The sequence below is a fragment of the Falco biarmicus genome, chromosome 6 (genome assembly GCF_023638135.1).
Source record: "Falco biarmicus isolate bFalBia1 chromosome 6, bFalBia1.pri, whole genome shotgun sequence".
Lineage (NCBI taxonomy): Eukaryota > Metazoa > Chordata > Aves > Falconiformes > Falconidae > Falco > Falco biarmicus.
The window spans coordinates 28,430,176-28,452,241 of NC_079293.1; the positions used below are offsets into that span (position 1 = coordinate 28,430,176).

The window sequence follows — 22,066 nt, forward strand, 5'->3', positions numbered from 1 at the left end:
CTGTGGATCCTGGCTGTAAGACTTGGGCAAAGTGATGCAGCCCGAAGGAGGCAGCACGTGCCTGGCTGCTGCACCTCTCCCACCAGCCTCCCCCAGCAGCCCCCGTGGGGCGTGCAGCTGGGGGCACCCCCGGACAACACCCACACCCCGAAAAAGCACCTCAACGTGCAGTGCTGGCTCATTGCTCTGCTCTGTTGGCAGCACAGAAGGATGCCCAAGGGGAAAGAAATTCAGCATGAACAGTGTCGCCCGTAGTCTGGAGGGGAAAATGGCGTGGCTGCAAACCAGAAAAGCTGCAGCCCAGCATTAGAGCCCGAGTTTATTTCACATTAGTCATCTTGTTGCGTCCTCTTAACATCTTGAAGCACTACAGTAGCAGGGAGGAAGCGCACGCCCCAGACTGACGCAAGGATTTACCCATGCTGTGGAAAAACATCAGGACTCCTTGTCCTTTTTACATAAACAGTGTAAAACTAAGTGGGAAAGCTCCTTTGAAGGGAGGCGTTACGATCTCTGCTGTGCAAGAAGAGTAACAAGTAAGTCCAAGCAAGCACCAGTTATCAGAAAAAGCATCAGTTCCTACTCAGCAGCCCAGCCTGGCAGGATGCTTTATCCAAGCAGCAAGCAGGGTATGTTCTGCTTCTGAGCAAGTGGGTTGGGGGAGACTGAGTGATCCGTGACCAGCAGGACTGATGGAGAAGTATCACAAGAGCAGGATTTTCTGTTTTCCAGCTCCTTGCCTGGGCCAGGGATAGGATACGGAGATTGCTGGGGTGAGACACCCCCCCATAGACACTAGGACAGTGACTTAAACTGTTAAGTGACTCAATTGCTACTGACTATTCCCCCCCAAAAAACCCCAAAGATGCACAAGAACACAGGTGGCTTTTATTTTCTCAGCTCTTAATGGAAAACATATTTGTCAGCAGTAAAATCCTGTATTAGATTGTGTTTGTTGGATATATACAGTCAATTGTAAAGCACAGCGTTGATTTTGGCACAATATATACAGAGGGCACTCAGGGTGGATAATCAGTAGTTTCACAGTTTGAGGGCAAACACTGGGGGCAGAGATTACCCTTACAAGCAATTTCACCCTCAGCTCATGCCCTCCTTTCCTTTAGCTGCCATGAAACAAGGCTGTGCCCTTGTCCCTGGCTTAGCCATCCATCCTGCCATTGTGGCATTGGAGAGGGACACGGAATCCCTGTCCCCTGTGAGGGAGCATGGCCTGACTCAGCTGGAGATGACATGATTTTGAAAGCACTGCTGTTTCGCCTGTCAAGCAACATTTGGGAGGGCAAAGGAGGGTGTCAGGTGAGTGCAGGTGGAGACCCTGCAATGAGGGGCAGAGAGAGGAGTGGGTGCAGTGCAGCCCAAGAGAAATGGAAGAAGGAGATGCCATAGCCGCACTGGTTGGAGAGGAGTTTATTTATAAATTTAATGGGTTAGCGATCGCATCTTGGTTTGGATGTCAGCGTAGTGTGACAGCTAGCTGTCATGGGGAGGATTTCATACAGCAAAATTTGCAGCGGCACTCGCTCAGGCATCATTTCAGGCACTTACAATGTGATAGGAAGCAGCAAGCGAAGCTGAGCATGCAGGGTGGGGGTAACTCAGCTTCTGGCCCTTCCTCATCTACTGCAGTCCCTGTGCATCTGCACGTGGCAAGGTGGAGAGGACCGTGTTCCCTCCCACTGCGCTGGTGGCCCCACAGCCAGGTTCTTCAGCTCTGGCTGGGAAATGTCTGGAGGCAAGCAGAGCTGAGCCTTGGTTTGTGTGAGGACATCCATGTGCAGGAGGGCAGCAGTAGAGGTGTGTTTGGTGCCGAGGGCAGTTGCTTGAAGGTGGCCATCTCATCTGTCCCCTTTTCTTCTGTCACGTGTCCTCGTGCTTACTCCTGTTCAAGGATGCCCTGATTGGTCTCCTGCCTCTCCTCGGCCTCCCCATCTGTCTTGTTTTCTGTGATGGTTGTTAACTGCAGCCCAAGATGGTTATTTTCTTGTGTGGATGTTCCTTATTCTTAACGTTTTGCCAAGAGAGGGCCAAGAAGGGAGAGGGAGAGACTCTTTCTGCAGGGCTGTGGAAGGGAAGAGTGGGAGACACAGCTCCAGGGAGGAGCAGGGGAGGCTGCAGGATGGGCCATGTGGACCAGGGATGTGTGAGCGATTAATTCCATGGGAAGCACAAGGTCAGGAGTCACCATGGGATGGGAGGAGAAAAAGTACAGATAAGGCACTAGCCCAGAAATAAAATGGACAATTATTTTAAGAGCTGCTTAGAAGCGTGACCCAAGACCACCTCTTCCAACCAACACATGGACCTTGGCCGAGAGCCAGCGAAGAGACAATTAAACACATACGATGAGACAGCTGGACACCTGTGATCAAATTCCCCCACCCACAGCCCTCCCTGGGGCACCGTACTGTGCTCAGTGCTGCACAACTACTCGGGAGCTTAAAGACAAAGCCCTAGAGGAGGTGGCAGTGTTGGTACTAGAGGACCTTCTCTCTGACTGTGAGGACACCATGGCTAACTCCATGTCGGAGGCTGCTCCTGCCCGGTGGAAGTCTGTGGCACCGGTCACCCCCCACTGTGAGTGTGAACTGTGTCTGGTGGTCCAGAAGTTGGTCTCTGGTCACACGGGATGTCTTCCAGCATCCAAGTGCTACATGAAAACACCTCAGAGTTAAGAAAATGTGAAAGATGATTCAGGATGAAGCACATGTCTGCACATAGACTTGATACCTGCCCAAGCAAGTTGTGAGATGACCAAAAGAGGGGAACATCTGTCAGTATTACTAACGCTTTAATATACTGTGTGTCAGAAAACACACGTGGGTTTAGCTAACAGTAATATTGAGGTCAAGAGAACAGTGAAAACGATGAAGACATCCACTTAAGCAGAACAATAAATAAATAACATGTCATTTTTATTTTTGCTGGTATTTGAATCCATCTTCTGGTGCCACTAAAATAAGATCAGGGCATGAATAGCAGCAGTAGAAAAACCAGATGGTGCACTTGAGCGAGCAGATGGTGCACTAGTGTGTCATACTTATTACTGTCACTTACTTTATTATTTCTGTTATGGTGGATCTCTGGATGGTCCTCACCTGTGATCAATCTTTGTGGATTGGATTTTTTTAATTCAGTAAAACATTATGTTTCACATACCCAGAAAAAGTCTATTTGAGTGGTGATTCCCCTCTGTAGCGCTGCCAGGTCTCAGGAAGCATTTGATGCAGTCAGTGTTTTTTCAGGTAGAAACATGTTTTTGGGAGTGGAGGAAAAAAAAAAAAAAAAACAACAAAACAAAAACCCACCAAAACTGGCAGCGTGTGTTTCTTCTGTAAGCACCCTGGATCCAAAATAAAGTGGGAAACAGTTTGTGTGGCTCTTCTCTCAAACCCTTTCCTTTCACCACAACCTGGCTATGTCTCCTTATGCTGTTCTGGCTGCTTACCCACTCCTTGGATGCTTATCGACGTACTGAAAGTTCAATCTGTTTCTGAAAGGGAATACGAAAGGCGCAGGCGAGGAAAAAGTTGACTTTTGACTCACACCAGTTGGGGATGGCACGCAAGGACTGTGCTTTTCGTCCTCCCCTTGGGCAAAGGCTGCTGTGTCACAGCCTGTCCCTGCTAGCAGACACGTACGCAGTTTGCCGGGGAAGGCTGGGGCTCCTTGCCCAGCAGCAGGGGGGGATTTGTTGCGCTGTTCGACAGCCCGAAGCCATAAAGGAGGTCTCCTCTTCGGCAGCTGGCCCACATGCAGTGTGACAGTGCAGACAGACTGCACGTTTGTGCTCCCCTCCCCTCTTACATGCTGTCTAGCACCTTGCCTCTGCCGGCACGTTGGGACCGTGTCCTGTCGGCTCTGTGATGCTGCTGGGCACGGCAACAGGCCGACAGCGTCAGCAGCCAAAGGCTGAACGGTCTGTACGGCTGCGCCCGCTTGCTCAGAAAGAGGCAATCCATGCAAACGTGCTCACACAGACTCTCACTGCCAGCCAGGGCCAGAGTCTGTATAAAAGCCCCTGGCTTTATCATCACTCTTGCATTCAGACTTTATTTTAGCAAGAAATTTTCCTTGTTGGTCTGTCTGCTTTTGTTTCCTCTCCTTTTCTTCCTTTCCCTCCTCTATTCTTTGTGGTTATCCCTTATATCCCTTCCCCACCCCCACCCCCCCACTCTCCCCCATTCTTCACATATATCCCATTATAACTCTCTGACTGTAAATCCCTTCTATAACTCTGCTATTCCCCCTGAGGTCAGTGCGTTCACCCTCTGGGAGAATGCCTCTGGTCCTGCTCCCGCCCTCAGCCAGGGGCTGCTGCGGCCATTTCCATCAGCTGGTGACAGGCACCACCTGGCAGAGCTGCCTCATTTGCTTTGTGGTGTTTTCTTCTCTGGTTGCTGCTGACAGTCCAGCAAGTACATTTTGGGGCAATGTGGGGCTGTGTCAGCTCCGACTGCTCCACCCTTCAAGTGCAGAACAGAGGAGGGAGAGGGGATGGACACCCATCTTACATGTGCATCGCACTCTTTCATTTCTTCTGATGTATCTTCTCACATCTCCTGCACGGGATAGCTCTGATTGTAATTATCTATATTTATTTGATCCCGCCCCATTCGCTAAGCTATTTGTCTGCTACAGTAGCCTGCTGCTGTATTCAGCCAGACCAGATGCCGCTGCCAAATTGCACTAACTCTAAAGCTGCACCCCGGACAACTGCTTTGGTCTATTTTTAACTGCTGGTAAACACTGGGAAAACTGTCTGAGCCCATCATATTCTTCCTCTAGTCTCTTTTCAATTGTTTATTGTGTAATTATCTGCAAAAAGGCAATGGGGGAAGAGCTGCCTGTGTGCCGTTTTGTTCTTTTCAGTCTACAGTATGAAATATTTTCCCTCCTACTCACATGCAATGTTTGATCCTTTTCTTGTCATCCCAGCCAAAAGGATAAGATAACCTGAGTGGAGCCTTAACCCTCTGCTGAAGCAACTTACATCTGCTCGTTCCTGCATCGGAACAAAGACATTGTCTATCTTTGACAAAGAAAGCCTTTCTCTGAAGTGTTTGCCAACAGTCTGAGTTAAATAGGCCTTTATAAAACCAAATGGAGAGCCAGATCTGGAGAATACCAGAGCAGCAGCAGCACTGCAGGGGCAGGCTAGGGGACAATGGCTTTGCTGGGCTGGGGGCCGCATCACTGCAGCCAGGGAGGGCAGGGGCACCGGCATCCTGCAGCCGCTGACGTGGGCAGGCTCCTCCAAGTTCTTTGGAAAAAAGTATTGGGGTGTTTGAGCCGTGGTCCAGGTTACCAGCTTCAGGAGGGAAAGCACAGCCAGCGTGGATCATCCTGATGAGCACACCAGTACGTTGTTCAGGAAGCTGTGCCACTGGTTGAAAGCCCCAGGGAAGTTGATGGGTGCAGGCAGATGTACAAAGCAGCAAGATAATATTAACTGCATTAATATTCACCTTAGTGCAGCCTTGAGAAAGGAAAGGGGGGAAAGGAGGAGAAGCTCTAGGCTGTTAGGGCTGAGGGCTCAGGTGCCATGGGGTTCAGACCCATGCTCTGCCACAGATATCCAATGCGATGATGAAGAAGATGCTCCTTCGTCACCTAAAACTGCCTCAGCTGGCAGCAACATAACAAAGCAGACCAGGAAATTTTGGTAAGAGCTCTGGGGATTTGTACTGAAAAACTTCATTGCCGTTTTTAGCTCAGCGAAGGCAACACGATCAAACACGTTTCCCCCACGGTGCAAGTCAGAGTACAGACATGTACCACCACTTCTAACTGGCACTGCACGCACGTGTTGTCACGAGCACCCCTGGTCCAGCAATCTCCACTTGGGGACTCAGAAGACGGGGACAGTCTGTGGTATGTGACATGGGAAAACATCCTGCTGGGAGCTGGGAGAACTGATCCACTCTGCTTCCCTGCAACTGCTTCTTCACTGGCGAGGCTGCTGTGCTGCCTTCAGATGCTATTACTAAATTAAAAATCCATGCTGCAAATGACTAAGGCTGTGTGTATAAGCGCTTTAAGCAGAAACTGCATGTGTTTCAACAAGCAGCAAAGAGACAAGCACAGCCGCTTCTCAACTGCAGTGGAACTGGAGAGAACGCAAAATAGAACCGCACAGTATTTTCCTAGTTTTACAATTCCTTAAAGGTTTCCCTTGAAATGGGACCGTGTGAGAGGCTCTGGTTTTACAAGGAACAGCTAGTGATTTATATGAGACACATACCTTGTGCCCCCACTGTGCCACCCTCAATCGTGCTTTTTAGTCACTGACAGCATTTTCTTCGAAGTTGTTTCATTCCCTGTCACACAATCGATTTCCTTTGGCAAACAGAACTCTTTAATGTTAGAGCTGGGTTTGCAATCTGAATTACCAGCATTTTTTTACTCTCATAAGGCACAGGGCCCTGCCACACAGGCGGCGGCACGGTTGGTACCATGCAAACACAAACAGAAAAGCTACTTGCAACCCAAGTACTGCACAAGAGGCTGGGCAGAGACGCGAGCTCGCAGGTTGCAAGTCACAAGCAGCAACAAGGGTGTGCAAGAAACTCTGTGGGACCTTCTGGAGTTGTTGCTTGCAGTTCTACCGGCTGCCGCAGTCCCTGTGGGACCCTGCGGGGGAGATGGTGTGGTGGGCACCTGGAAATCGGGGGGGGGGGGGGCGGGGGGAAAGGTTGCATACGGGAGGTACCGGGGACAGCTGCAAGGCGGGAAGGGGAATGCTCCGGTGGACGGGCCTGGGAGATCGGTTTAATGTGGTGTTTGATGGGCTGGAGGCAGCGGCACCGGGAAGCTGAAGCACACGGAGCGTGCGGTGACGGGGAGCAGAGGTGAGCACGCTGCGGCAAAGCTTCGGAAGCTGCAGAAGAAACGGGCCGCGGTGGCCAAGCCAAGCCGACGGCAAGGGGAGATAGCCCAGATGATGCCCCCACGCCCTCCGCAGGGGCCGGGAGGAGGTCACCCCCGGCGGAGCGGGGGCCGCAACGAGGGGCGGCAGCAGCCCGGAGCGGGGCCGCCTCAGGGCCGCGCCGCGGAGTCGCCGCTGCCCGGCGGGGCCGCAGACGGGCCGTGCGCTGAAGCGCCCGTTGAAGCAAGAAGCGGAGAGGCCGGGCTGGGAGCGCGTTGCGGACAAACCCTGCGGCGGCCGGAGGGTGGCTGCCCGGGGAGGCTCCCTGCCGCGGCCGGCCCCGTGCCTCGGGCGCGCCGCGCTGACGGCCCGTCCCGCTTTCCGGACGGGGACCGCCTGTCTTCACTCCCGGACGCGCCGGCGGGCCGACCCGTGCCGCGGGCGGGGCCCGGTCCCTTCCTTCCCCGCCGGCGGCGGCACCTGCCCCGGGGGGGGGGGCCGCCACACCCCGCCCAGCGCCCGGGCCGCGCTGCCCCCGCCGTGCCGTGCCGTGCCGTGCCGTGCCGCGCCGCACGCACCGCTGAGGGGGGGTGGGAGCCGCGCCCCCCCCCCGCGTCCCGCCCCGCCCCGCCACACCCCCACCGCGCGCACGGGCATTCCCGGCCTCCGCCCCGCCCCGCCCCCAGCCCGACCTTTCCCCCAGTTTCCAGCGCGCGCTCCCCGGCCCCGCCCCCGCCCTGCCTTCCCGCCCGCCGCCGGCCGGGCCCACGCGCCCGCCCTTCCCGCTGGCAGCCCCGCGGCACGCCGCGATCACGCCGGCGGCCGCCGCTCATTGGCCGGGCGCGGGCCGAGGCGGGCGCTGATTGGCGAGTAGCCGCCGCTCCCCCCGCCCCGCTTCCCCCGCTCCCCGCCCCCCCCCGCCCCGCCCGTGCTGTCTGGCGCAGGGAGCGCTGCGGCGCGGGTCCCCCGGCGCGCGGGGGAAGGGGAGGGGGCGGAGCCGGCGCCGGCGGCTGCTGCTCTGTGTGTGTGTGCGCGCGCTGCCGCCGCTCCCCGGTCACACCGCCGCCGCCCGCCGGAGCTGCGCCATGCACGGCTCACCCTGCTCGGAGATGGGAGATGCGCCCGCGGTAAGTGGCGGGCGAGCGGAGGGAGGAGGGGGGGCGGTGGGTGCCCCGAGCCGCGGGCAGCTGGCGCCGGTCCGGCCCGGGCACGTGCTCTGCGGCGGGCAGGGGCGCGGGGACCGGCACGGCCGCGGCGGGTCGGTCGCCCCTGGGGACCGTTACTCGCCCGGGGGCGGGGGGGGGATGGTCGGTTGGGACCGTTACCCGCCGCGGGGGGCGGGCGGGCGGTGCCGTTGCCGCTGGGGGGGCGGCGGTGCCAGGGCAGAGCCCTCAGGGGCGGGTGTGCCCCGGTCACCTGCAGGGGGGGGGCTCCCCCCGCGGCCTTTGTGGGGGCGGTGGCGGGGCGGGAGCTGCTCCCCCCCCCGCTCCTCCTCCTCCTCCTCCTTCTCCTGCTGCTGCTGCTTCCCTTCCTTCCCGCCATCCGCCCCGCAGCGGCGCCGCCCGGCCGGCGGGGTGACGCGGGGACAGGCGGCCGGGCGCCCCGAGCCGTGCCCCTGGCGGCGGGGGAGCCGTGCTGCGGCGCTCGCCCTGAGAAGGGGCTTTTTTAGGTTTTCTTTTCCGAAGCGGGCTGTGTATGTGTGTGTGTATATATATATATATATTCATGTAACTGTAGGGACAGCTGCTCTCCTGAAACGTGCGTTTGGAAGACATGAACCTGCTGGCTTGGCTGCCTGCAGTCACGCTGCGGGGACCGGTGGCAGGCTTTGGGGCAGCCGGGTGCACAGCCTGCCCTGCGGTGGCTCCTGTGGGACAGGCGCGCTTGGGTCCGGGCTTGCAGCCCGCATCGGGTTTTGCCCTCCTTCCCGTTCCCATTGCTTTTAGTGGAAATTCTTAGGAGTCTCCCTCAGAACCGTTAGTCACTTGAACCCCATCCTGCTCCCCAGTCTTGACATCTCCATGCCTGGTACATGTTTTAGGTGAAAGTCCTCTGTGAGTGCATTTTGTATTCATTATGTTGAACGTGTTTACCGTGCAGGTCCCTATAGGGGAGGCAATGGCACGCAGCTTTGCATCTTTGTGACACTGTTGAGCCAGGATCATTCCTCCTTCCTTGACTCTGTAACAAAACTCGCTGACTTAGGTGTGTAAGTGATGTCGCCCAGCAAGTATAGTTCCCTCTAGGGCTTTAGAACGTGCTAACGGTGTGGCGGTGTCTTTTTAGTTAGAACCTTTTCACTGCAGTCTGTAAGCACTCTGTGTAACAGCAGTAGGCTCAAGAATCTGGGTCCATGCAGAATCCCAGCCTTCACAGTTAGTTGGTGTGCCTAAAGACTGGAAGAGTTTGGATGTCTAGGTGAGCCTGAGCTGGCACGTGAGCGATAAACCAGCCACGCTACGTAGCTTTTGGAGTCACTGCCAAGTGCTGTGGAAGCTTTATGAAGTTTGGGTATCCTTTTGCAGAGGAGTCAAGTGTGTTGCGTGCATGCATACACATGCACACACAAATTTTATGTGATGTTTGCAGCTGGAAACAAATCGGTATGACTACATTTGTCTTCATGTTACTCATAGTGCATCTTGAGATACTCAGCACCTATGTAGCGTCATGACTTTCTGAAGTACAATACATACAATTCCCACTGCACTTTGAAGGCCACTTTCCCCCCTTCCTTCCCCCCACCCTGGCTTCCCTATTGACAAAAATAAGATGAAAATGCTTTTGCAAGATGTGGTACTCAGTCAGTGGTCATAGCTTAAAGCGTCTTACTGTCAGCTGAAATTTATCTTCTAAACGTTACCAGAATTAAGTTAGTGCTGACCAGCAGTCATCTTTTGGGTCCAGGAAACAGCCTTGTCTAAACAAAGTTGGAAGTCAGGATTTTTTCCCTCTTTTCGCGTGTATGCAAGCACAGGGTGTGTTCATTCAGAGAAGTGTAATCTGGGACAGCAATTCTGGAAATGTGAGCTATATACATATCTGTTCCTTTCCTGCAAATCACACTTCTTTCTATTTAAATTTTATTTTTTTAAGAGTAACAGGGGAGTGGAGATGAGCTGGTGGGGGGAGGGTTAGGAGTTGAGCGGGTTGGTAAAAGCCTTTCTGCGGGCATGGGATCTGTTTCAGATGACCTTCATCATGAGCAGACAGTACGTGGGTGGTATTGGCTTTGTATTCTGACCTGTCCTAATAGCCAGTAATCCAATTGCATTTAGGTTGACATCGTGGACATCTATGAGTCTATCCGTGAAAGGCAGCGTCATGACAGCGAAAGGTCTACCTGCAGCACCTTGGAGCAGAACGACATTGAAGCTGTTGAAGCGCTTGTTTGTATGAGCTCCTGGGGTCAAAGATCACAGAAAGGTGACATATTAAAGATAAGGCCACTTACGCCCTTCTCGGATTCTGGTGATTTCACAATGCACGCTGAGACTACGTCTGAATTACCAAAGGACTATTTATCTACACTGGTAAGAAAAACATGAATGCAAAATAAATAAGCCTGGCATCTGGATGTTACATCTCTTCAATGTTCCGATTTGGCTAGAAAAGACAGCTTGCTCGTGTGTCCCTGTGTGGAATAGCTGTAGTATAGCCAGTGCTCTGTGTGTGCACGCAGAGTAGTGAGGCGGGCATGGTGAATGTGGGTTTTTCTGATGTGTCTGGAATGGCAAATGCAGGAGCTTGATCCCTTGTTAAACATAGACATGAAAGCCCTTGTTTTTACACTTGGCAGGTACGTTGGGGATGCTGTCTGTGTGGCCGTTGTAGGTTTCTTGGGGCACTGAGTAAGAATTGGCTTCACTCTCGTCATTATAAGAGAAAGTACAGGTTACCATTATGAAATAGACAATTTAATTAGTTTCTGTGCTATGAGTTTTTACATGTAGTCTGTTATTTCTCCAGAGCATTGGTCTACTCTGGCTGAGTAATGTCGGTTGAATCACTTTATTTTTTTTCTTTTTTGTTGCAATTTATGTTGCAGCAAAAGTAGGTATTAAAAAAGGGCTTGGTGCTCTTCAGGTTTCGGATGGTTAAGGCCCTTTTCAACCAGCGGGCTTCTAGTGTGCAGTTATGTCAGGAAAAAGGGGAATAATAGGGGAAAAGAGTCTGAGACAGTATGGCACCTGCTTGATGGACTTCTCTCATGCTCCTGCCGCTCAGTGTTGTTACTGTCTCTTGAGCAGCACAGGAGACAGGTGTGAGTTTTCAGAGGTAAAGGAGGAAGGAGAGGTGGTGGCAGCAGGAGAGCATAGAGAGAATGGATGAAGAAGAGAGAGAGCATTTCCGTTTGCCTTTGTCTCTGGAGTAGCCACCAGCTGATGAGGTAATCATTGATAAAATATCTAGGGTTTCCTGGAAGTCTGAAATTGAAAAAGTACAATATTGCTGTCTGTTTCTAGCCTGTTTTCTGTGAACAGCAGAGCGCTCGTACCTCTTACGGCTGCACCAGTTGCTGAGGAGAAAGGAATGGGAGAGTTTGTCATAGTGCAGTGAGTAGACATGCAATATTTTATGCAGGTTTACAGCTGCCTCATTGCCTTTCTTTTACTAATTTTCTTTTGAGCACATTCAGAATGGCCATCAGATGGGCCACTGTATGCTTTAATCAGTTTGTCCTAAGAGACAGGTTCTGGGATTCTGGTGAGGGGCTGTAATTTTATTTTTCACTGTAAAGATAGTCAAAAATTATGCTATGAAGTTACACTGCTGTATAATGGCGTTGTCTGTTTTGCAGTGCATGACCCCTCCGCACAGCCCTGACTTTGTTGAGATATCAGCTGCTATGCTCCTCTCCTCACAAGTCACTTATTCCAAACCAAGGACTGTCATGGCAAGCACAGCTGCCTGCTCAGTCACATCAGCGACCGGTGCCTCTCCCATAACCAAGCCATCTGTTATCAACATGGAGCGACAGTGCAGTCAGAAGCCAGTGATATCGGAATCCTTCACCCCTCAGCCTTGCAGGGCCATGGCAACAAGTGTCATACGTCACACAGGTGATAGTTCGGCTTACCATCACATTCCTGCTGTGCAAGAGAAGACAAAGGTAACTTCAGGCTACAGCACTCCCAGAGACTGGTGTGGAGTGGATGACCGAAGACATTCCAGACTGCCACAGGACACGTGTGCTGCGGATGATTTAATTAACAAAACTTCTCCAGTACATCAGCCTTGCACACACGACTCCAGTGATACTGTGACCAATAAAGGACAGCTACCAGTCCGGCCCATGTCGCCACAGACCCACTTACCAAAGAGTTGTGAGAATGACTTGCTAAAAAGAGCTACCCCGGTGACACCTGCCCCTGTTTCAAGCCCCCAAGTTCTCTGTCAGATGATCCCTTTAAATGGGCAAAGCAGTATGATCAATGCCTACGTCAAGCCTTCTACTCCAGCAGTCTCAGCTCCCATGAAACCTATTTTACCACAGACAGCCCCACTCTCTCAGCCTGTCCTCATGGGACCTTCTGTGCCTCAGGGGACCGTCATGTTGGTTCTTCCACAGACTGCTGTCACACAGACACCGCAGTGCCCACAAACAGTAATGACTGTTGGGAGCACCAAGTTACTGCCCCTTGCCCCTGCTCCTGTGTTCATCACTTCTGGTCAAAGCTGCGCCCCCCAGGTGGACTTTTCTAGACGGAGGAATTACGTTTGCAACTTCCCTGGGTGCAAGAAAACCTATTTCAAAAGTTCCCACCTCAAAGCCCACCTTCGCACCCACACTGGTACGTATGACAGCACGCGTCCTTTGGCACTCCAGCTCTGGCCTGTGTTGGGGTGCTGAAATGCATGGGTTTTGGGGGGAGAGGGTGGGAAAGGGAAGAGGCAGGTGATCGGCAAACTTCTGCCTATCTCGGAGACGGGAGGAATGTTCATTCTCTGTGGGCAGGCAAAACAAGACAGACTTTGTTCTGAGACCTCAGCTGACCCCATAGTGTTAGTTGAATTTCACATGCTTTACTTGGAGCAGAGCTTTGCTGTCTCTGTGTGTGTGTGTGTGTTTAGGTTTGAGTGGAATCCTGCCGTCTGGACTAGATCGAAATGAATTGTGCGAGTCCCATTTTTGGGGGCATGGAAAGGTCTGGTATAAGCAAACCATAGTAGAGGTAGTTGGTCTTAAATTGTTACACAAGTAAAAGAAAGGTGAGGAAGTCAGAAACTGCACGTTTTCCCCAAGTTTTGTTTAGGCTAAATGGGAATGCATTAGATTTTGGGCAACTGTGTGAGGAAGCAGAGCTGCTACAGGAGCGTAGCAGTTTATTCACTTGCAGAAAAGGAATTTTAAAGGCAAATGAAAACTAATTGTAATTACACATGAGCTGATTTGCTCCATAAAATCTGGTCAGTGTGGAGACCGTATACGTGTATGTTACTTACCCTTTTTCTGGCTCCAGATTCTGTTAAAACATTTGCGTTCTCAGGGACTCTTCCTGATGTCGAAGGATAGGCATAGCAGGAGATTGGTATGGAATAGCTCATTCAAAAGTGTCTAATTTTGCTTGTCCTTGGCTTTTTTTCCCCACCCTCCCTTGGCCTACAGACACTGGTTTATTGGATGTCAGCTTCTTTGGCAGGATTTGCATTAGTTTGCCAGCTTGTCTTTACAGTTCCTTTGGGGAAAGAGCTTAAACCCCACAGGAAGCTGATAATCCTTGTAAACCAGAGCTCAGTGGTAGAATGCTGCTTCTACTTCTGGCTTGAAAGTAAGTGCTGCAGGCTGCTGAATTAACCTGGAGCTACAGGATAGACATGGACTAACAACAAATGTCTTGGTTTTGAATAGGGAAGCTCTGTGTCCCTCCATATGGTGATCAAGCCCAGGACATCTATGGGAGGTGAACCACACTGACCCTTACTAGCCAGTCCGTGTTACAGGATCGGGAGGCAGAGTAGTTCAGCTTTCTTTTCCCAGTGCACAAGTAGTTAGGTGATAACACATACACCAAATGTAGAACTTTACTCTCAATATCTGAAATAAGAACAACACTTCTGTGGGGGTTTCTTTCTGCTGGACACTTTTGTCCTGCTCCAAAACGTTACCATAAATTTGGGTCACATGGTAGATGTTTATCTTGAGCTTTACCAGGGGTGGGGGTTGCAGGCGGTAGATCACGTTGTTTAGGATAGGTCTGATGTTAAGCAGTGGCCCAGGACAAGCAGAAGGTGACGTGGACAGCCGTCCTGACTGCTGTCATTCCTGGGTGTGCAGACCTCCCCAGTCTGTCTTGGGATCTAGCCCTGTGGGGATGGCAGGGCAGGCCATTCCTCAGTAGAACTCGCTGGGGCGGGGTGTTTGTGTATCAGACTGGATCACTGGAGCAGTGGGACTCTTGAGGCTGGATTCCAGGATTCCTGTTTGCCTGCGGTATTTGCTGATGACATGCAGCAGCCGTATAGCTGTGGTGGCATGGGGCTTGCTTCTAGTTCAAGTCAGCTGATAAGGTAGCTTCGTGAAGAATCTTCTTCTATAAACTGGGGTTTTGGACAATTAAAAAACCAGACTTGATTGAAGAACATTTAAAGAGATATAAGGGAATAAGTAGAAATGGTATCTGTAACTTTCCTCTGGAACACAACTTGAGCTTAAGCTAATATTGAGTGCACACATGAGCGGTTCCATGGAATTCATCAGTTTTTGCAAGGCAACGTTTAAGTTAGTTCTTTGATAAAACCATAGCAGGCTTCTCAGAAGTAAGTTATGCTTCTTTTATGTGCTGCAGGAGAAAAGCCTTTCAGCTGCAACTGGGAAGGCTGTGACAAGAAGTTTGCCCGCTCAGATGAACTGTCACGCCACCGTAGAACTCACACGGGAGAGAAGAAGTTTGCTTGTCCTGTGTGTGAGCGTCGCTTCATGCGCAGCGATCACTTGACAAAGCACACCCGCCGCCATATGAGCACAAAGAAGATCCCCAGCTGGCAGGCAGAGGTTGGCAAACTCAACCGAATTGCCACAGTAGAGAAACCGAAAAGCAGCAGTGGATTGAGTATGCTCATCCCTGTACCGTCATCTGTCTGTCAGGGCTAGTGTGAGGAAGCACCTTCTCTACAAACTTGCTGAAGATCAGGAAGAGCTCTAATGGCTACAACAGAACTGACAACGGCTTCTTTTCTTCGTGTGTGTGCATACTTTATTTTCCTTCAGCTTAGGTCCTCTGTCAATAATGCTATGTGAGAAATCTTACCATATATTCCCTCGTCCCTTCCCTATTTGTTTCTTTCAGTACTTGGGCAAATGCAATCACCAGCACTTCAAGAAAGCAGAACTCTTTGGAAATGATTTTGGCAATAGGTTAAAAAAATGTAATGCTTGCTGTTAATATTTTGATGGACAGTAAAACAGGGTGATTTTTAATTTTTATACTAGTATTTTCTATACCAAATATATTTTGTATTTATTCATTTTGGTCTTGATATACAGGCAAATTACTTAGCCTGCATTAGTAGGGGTGTGCAGGATGAGACCCAGAGTTTTGGAAACTCCTTCTCAGTAAACCTAAAGAATTGCATTCAGACTGTTTTGTAAACACATAATATTTGATAACCCATAGTGGTTGGGATTTTCACACTTGCAGATCCAGATCCTGCAGTGAGCTGGTGATGTTACACCCTTCTTACGCAGGTGACGTTGGGGGTTTGAGATCAAAATGTGTCATCATTTCTAAACCAAACCAAACCAGCATGACTTTCTTTCAGAAAACAAGTGTTGAAATCCTCAACATTTTATAAATTCATACCCTTTGCAAGTGGAAGCTGTTGTGACTTTTGGTAAAGGTTTGACATGCTGGGCATTCCTGAGTCCATCCTCTGCTGGAGCAAAGTCTGGAGGAGCCATACTTCTGTGATGGAGGTAGAAGCACAAGCAGTGTTTAGAAACTTTGACACTAAAAATTATGGTTTACTTTCAGTCCTACTAAACCAGCATATCGAAATCTTCTGGAAAGTGCAAAAATGGCAAGATAACCCATGAATAATTAGCTGGGTCTCTGTTTTGGGTTTGGTTTTTTTTTTTTTTTTTGAGTACTGGAGAAATAGGAAACTAAGGTTTTTTTAATGTATCGTGGATGCTTGTGCACCTTATAAGAAATTGTTCAAGGCTTTCATTTACCTGTATCAAAGCACCAGGGGAAGTACTAATCATGTCTTGACTTAAGAAGTAGCCACCGTGTCAACTGGATGATGCTTTTCATGTGGCCTTATACTTCCCCACAGTACTTTGTATAAAATCACCCTTTTCTATTAAATGAGATATTCTCCCTGTTGATTGGATTTTCTTTTACACCAAATGTAGATATGGCTAAGAAGTGGGATCACTGGCTGCAGGAGTGCTGTGTTGTAATGGCATGGTATGAATAATAAAAAATGCCCACAGCACAGTTGTATTGCTCAGTTTCCATGGTGCGGCAGGATGTGCATACGTATTGTAGCAGGGCTGACAGTGGAGCTGTTGTGCTGTGAAGCACCGGGTGTTGTTTTGCTGGGAGATGGCACACCTGCTGCACAAAATATTTCTGTAGTGTTTATTCCTTCTGGACTCTTCTCCCATCAGCCACTCCTGCACTGAAATTTAGTTGAGCACCAAGGAGGACTTTTTCCTTGATATGTAAAATGTGGATAACTAGGAATGCACTATCTCTTGCGCTGCTTTGTTGTTCTGAAATTCTGGTCTTGCTTCCCACTGTGGGCAAAGCACGGTTCTCATCTGTGTAAGTGCAGACTTGCTGATCTCAGCTAGCCCGCCCCTGAAATTGGCAGAGACTTGTTTTAGTTGAAAGCAGAATATATCCCTTTTTTTAATGCTTAAATCTATAGTCTTAAGTAATGGTAGTTAAAGTTTTCAAACTGCACTATATTGGGAGTATTGTGCTAAGTGTACTGAAGTTTTTGTGCCTGACCTTTACCATGTCCACACCCTATTTGCTCGACACGCTGCAATCCCACCGACCATGGCGTAGTGCTGATGAGTGTGTGTGCGTGTGCAAACCTCACTTTGTACTCTCCAAAGGGCTTGGTTGAACCCCCTCTTCCTGGTAAAGTGGGTGCTTGTAGTGTTGCTACTCTGTCAGTATGCAGTTTTCCAAATTCACGTGGTGAAGAAAGAGACATTGCTATTTTTTTGTTCATTTGTTTTGCTCAGAAGTCCCTTAGAACAAGCAGCTTGACTTCTGGATGCCGTTTTAGCATGCTTTTAATGGGGGAAGTGTGTTCTGTTTCAGTCCAATAGCCAATTTAGTACTTAGGTTTTTTTACAGATTAACCACGTATGGTGTTCGCGTGAGCAAAACGGTTTGGAAACTCATGTCATAATTCAGTAATTTGTCACGTCAGTTTGTTGCATTATGGTGGGGGCAACGGTGGGCTGGAGAATACGGAATTTAAAAGCAATGTGTTGTGTACGTGTGTGATGATGCAGAAAAGCGACAGCTCCCTCTTTGTTAAGTTTGCCTGGCCTGTGATTCCTTGCAGCCCGCTCCTGCGAGGCATGCGCTGCCTTCCGCCACCCCTGTCTGGGACCTGCAGGGACCTGCGGCTCTTGTGGATGTGCATGAACAGCTGAGCGGCGGTGTGGCTGCCTCTGCTCTGTTTGCTCTTTCTGTTCCTTCCTGCTGTGTAAGGGTTATTTATGGATTAAGCATGACTGGGATAGCTGCTCTCTTTGCACTTTACTGCCTGAACTCTATTGTTCAGTCTTTATTTTGAGCCTATATTTTAAAGAAATGGAATCGCATTTTTGTACGTGTTTTTAACTTTTATTAAATAAAAAGTATGCAATGTGACTGGTTTTAAATCAAAAAATTGTGAATTTTCAGGTTTCATACATATCCATTCCAGAACTATGTAAATCCATCTGCCTTACGTTATATATCTAGGCCAGTGGAAGACTTTGGGGCTTGCTAGTTTACTTGTAGAGGCAGGACTTTTTGGATCCTGTTGTAAATTGACCAGTGCTTGTCCGTTTATAATTTTGTGCCATGCTGCTTGTGTATCTTGTAGAATGCCAGGGCTTGGGGCTTTTGCATGCTGTCTGAAAACAAGAGCCTCGGGGTGCATAACTGTTCTAGCATGGCCTCCAGAAGCTATCAGCAAAAGGTGATGATGGTCGGAGCACTGCTCTGTTAGTGTTGCAAGCTGCGCATGGCATGAAAGCTGGAAATAAAGGAGAGATGAGAATTTGCCTTAAAAGATGGCTACAGTAGCCCTGCTTCTTCCTGTTCCCTCATACCTGTGTTCTGGCAGGCTGGGGTGTCACCTCCAGGTCTCAGCTGGCGATGGTGACAGCAGCAGTGACTACTTTAGATTTTCAAGTATCTCTGCTGTTTCTTCCCCGCTGATCAGTTCCCAAACCGCAGTGATGGTTATTTCTAGCAGGGTCACGTTTTAATGGAAGAGAAGGGGAAGAGAGGATGTAACGATGCCAGCTTTCTGTCACAGCCCTCCACAGCGAGGTGACTCAGCCTCTGCAGTCAGAGCCCTCGGAGCGAACGGGGAGTGGTGACTCAAGGCGTTGTCTGCAGGAGGGCACATTGTTCTGGCAAATGTGCTGAAGATGAAAATATCCCATGGATGGTCGTACTTCCCCCTCAGCAGAGCTTGGAAGGCTTTACTGCAGGATCAGTGCTCTGGCAGAGTAGCACAACCTCCAGCCCCTGGCTCTGGACGTCTCCATAATGCTTTTGTCTTCCAGGGGAAGATGTCCTACTTGTCTGTTCCTACCACTGTTTTTCAGGGAAGATTTTTCTGATCATCAAGTTACATCCTAAACAATACGTGTAATCTTTTTGCTGGTTTTTTTTTTTTATATTGTCTCCCTTGCTTTGCTTACATGAAACACTACAATGGATTTCACAGTTCTGTGCTCATGGTTCTGCTTTTCCTTAGAAACCAAGCTGTGGTGTGAGCTGTTGCGTGCAGCCAAGAGGTGCACTCGGTAATCATCCAGGTGGGGCTGGAGTCTGGAACAGCTTCGTCCTGTGAGAGAAAATGGTTCACATGTGAGGAAGCCTTCCCAGCTCTACCTCTGTGCTGACACAGGCATTGTGCAGGCAAAAGTCTTTCTGTCTTGTAGCCATTCTACATCCATAAAAACCATCAATTTTTCTAAAGGGAAAGAGGTGTCCATTGGGCTAATGCTACATTTTGCAGTTAGACCAGCATTCGTTCCTCTGTGTGGTTACACAGCCAACCCTTCAGTTTAGCAGCAGCTTGCCTCACCTTGCTCACAGACCCCTGAGCACCGGTCCACTTGCAGTGAGGGTACTGGAAGCGTGGATCTGTTCCGAAGCTGCGGTGCTGGGTGGGCAGAGGCGGCCCGTGCTGCGGTGTGGCTGCAGGCTCAGTGTGCTCCTCTGGCTTAGGCTGCAGCTCTGGTGAAAGCTGTGCTCAGCATCCTGTGAATGACGAAGGTGGCACGTCGCTTGTCATCTCTCGTGAGCTGAGTTTTGCCTCAGGGTTGCACCTAGGTTGAGTTCATCTGCTGGGATAAATCTTCTAACCGGTTTTGAAGTTTAATCTGTGAGCCCATCTGCCTGTTTACCTTCCGTTCAAGTCTGACAAGGCAGCTTGAGGCAGGCAGGCAATGGCCGTGAGAAAGCAAACTTCTTCCATGTGTGCAGAAAGAGTAAATCATGACTCAAACCCTGGCAACCTACAGGCTAAGGAAAGACTGAGATGGTTCAGGAGGAAGCTGCAAGGCCTCGGCCACATCTGCTCTCAGTCCATGCAATCTCTGGGATTACCTTCCCTGCAGCCAGTACGTTAGCACTGAGGCATTTTCTTTCCAGATAGTTTTCATCCTCTGTCAAATGCAGCCTTCCTCGTTTTCTGCTTCAGTCCTTGAACAGGAGAAGGGAATCTGGTGACTTCTGCATCCTGATGTGTGCAGAAGCCATGGGCACATCTTACACGTGCAGAAAACCTGAGGAAGCTGGAGCATACCCTTTCCTGGGAGAGGTTTTCCTAGATGGGAAGAATACCTTAGGTTTCATTTTCTCCCTTGTAGTGTCTCACAAGTTCAGAGTGATTTCTGTTGGTTGTCATTTTTCAGATAAACCCACTTCACCCTGCGCAAGTAATCACCGTGTCCCGAGTGTGTGTGGCGGGAGGGAAACCAGCCCCTGGTGTGGATGCCCTCCCCGAGGTGTGGATGCCCTCCCCGAGGTGTGGATGCCATCTGTGCCAGGCAGCTGCTGCTCCACCTTGCCGGCCAAGTGCGGTATGGAGCTCTGCCGGTGGCAGCTCCGGGGCAGTGGCTCTGTCTCAGCTCCCACGGTGTGTGTCTGCAAATAGTTTGGCTGAAAGTTTGTTGCGGTTTGATCCTCGGAGGAAGGAGGCTGGGGGAGAGCATCCTCGGGTTGGTGAGGGTGCCACCCTCTTTTGTCCTCTAGTGTTGTGAAGGCGAGTAGATGACAGCAGGGTGCTGGATGTGATGCATCAGGGAACTAGTGGTTGCTCTGCTCTGAGAGGTCTTGGCGATGGGGTGCTGGCAGAATCACACATATGGGGGCCATCCTCATGTACACTGGGCAAAAGAACTGGCGTTCAGGGTCCCGGAGACAGAGGTGGACTACAAAGACCTCCTGCCCTAAGGAGCTGTGGTTATGGTGACTGGCTGCTCTTCCTTGCTCTTTCCAGCCCTCTCACCCAAGCACAGATCACGTCACAGCTTTGTTTTCCCCACTCAGGTCTGCCTATAGCTCCCGGCTGAATTCTTGGAGCTCGTAGGAGATTTCACAGGATGGCTACCCACCAGGTAAAAGACAACTCGCTTCCTAAAACTGCTCTGTTGCTGATCGGTTTTCTCAGTTGCTCTTTGGGGAAGAGTTCTGCCCATTTACTGGGCTACTGAAAGGCAGAGCTCTGCAAGAAGCAGCAGCATCCATTGCAGTGCTGTTAGACAGAAAGGGCATCTATGAAGGGGGAAACAAAAGGATTCAAAGCCTTTGTTTGTTTAGGAAAAACCCAGATTTGAGTAAAATCGAGAGTCTGAGTAAGTGTGCAAACCGGTTTGGTAGTTTCAGGTTCATTGGTTTTGATTTTTAAGGTCTTGGGTTGAGTAATTTAAAAAATAGGGCTTTAATGCTTTCACCACCTGAACCTTTCAGCTGGAATCTTGTTGCACGGCCAGGTAAGAAACCCCCTGAACTCATGGAAGCCACTAAGCTCAGAAGTGGTGATATTTCTTCATGTACTAAAAGGGAATTTTTCATGATTACCTGAAAAATTACTCTCTTTAGTCCTCTCAGCAACTGTGGTTTTGCCTCACTTAAAAAATAATAGCAATAGAAGGTAGGTATAGACAGCCAGCTGGCCAGTGAGGCTTTCTTACCCTTTAGGCTGGTGCAACACAAGATGTGTAGCATTTGTCTTTGTTAGATTAAAAATGTAGTTATCTGGTTAATATACATAGCCTTTTGCTGTTGCATTAATGGGGATTAATAGCATTAGCTCATACCCCATGTCAGCTACCTTGTCTTATGCTGTGTCTATTGCACAGGAGGGTAGTTTCTAAAATGATCAATGGCAGACTCTCCAGCACCCTACTGAATTTCAGCAGAATTGTTTTAGGGGCAGGAAGTACTGGCAAACCAAGTAATTTTTTGTCTTACAAGTATTTGTGATTTGATGATGGTTATAGAGGAATACAATGAAAATAAACTTTCTGATAATTCGGCTGGTGGGATGTCAGCATGCACTGCCTGAGATGTGGCAAAGGGATCATAGTGCAATTTTCTTTTTTTTTTTTTTTTAAAAAAAAAAGCAATTAATTAAAGAAATCTCTCTTGAAATTAGTTACGGGCTTAGATACTTCTTCAAGGTGTTTGTTTACCTGAAAATGATCTAGTGTCCTGTTTTCGCTGAATGGACCATAAGTAGGGTTACACTGACACCAGATAGTTAAAGCTGTGCAGTTGTGCCTCCCTGCGTACCAACCCCACTGCCACCCTCCCAGTTTCAGCGTGCTGCTGGGTGCGGGTTTGTCGCAGATGGAGGAGCACAGTCCCTGACAGTCCTTGGGCAGACTGAGGACTTGGGTGCCACCATCCCATTCTGCACAGTATGAGAATAAGACAGATGGTGGTGAGCCGTCCTGTGTGGGCTGGCTCTATGGTCAGA

The 22,066-nt window shown here is 50.0% G+C and overlaps 1 protein-coding gene across 1 annotated transcript; it reads left to right on the forward strand.

Annotated features, from left to right (window-relative positions):
* The first annotated feature begins 7,810 nt into the window (after window positions 1-7,810).
* Window positions 7,811-16,215, forward strand: KLF11 (KLF transcription factor 11). Its single transcript, XM_056342829.1, has 4 exons — window positions 7,811-8,013; window positions 10,165-10,419; window positions 11,688-12,681; window positions 14,677-16,215. The coding sequence occupies exons 1-4, from the start codon at window positions 7,972-7,974 to the stop codon at window positions 14,979-14,981; spliced, it is 1,596 nt and encodes a 531-aa protein (XP_056198804.1). The 5' UTR covers window positions 7,811-7,971; the 3' UTR covers window positions 14,982-16,215.
* The last annotated feature ends 5,851 nt before the right edge of the window (window positions 16,216-22,066 follow it).

Excerpts from the sequence above, each read along its gene's own strand:
- KLF11 (XM_056342829.1), top strand. The coding sequence starts at position 7,972 with ATGCACGGCTCACCCTGCTCGGAGATGGGAGATGCGCCCGCG. Across the intron at positions 8,014-10,164 it reads AGATGGGAGATGCGCCCGCG|GTTGACATCGTGGACATCTA; the intron begins GTAAGTGGCGGG and ends AATTGCATTTAG. Across the intron at positions 12,682-14,676 it reads CCACCTTCGCACCCACACTG|GAGAAAAGCCTTTCAGCTGC; the intron begins GTACGTATGACA and ends TATGTGCTGCAG.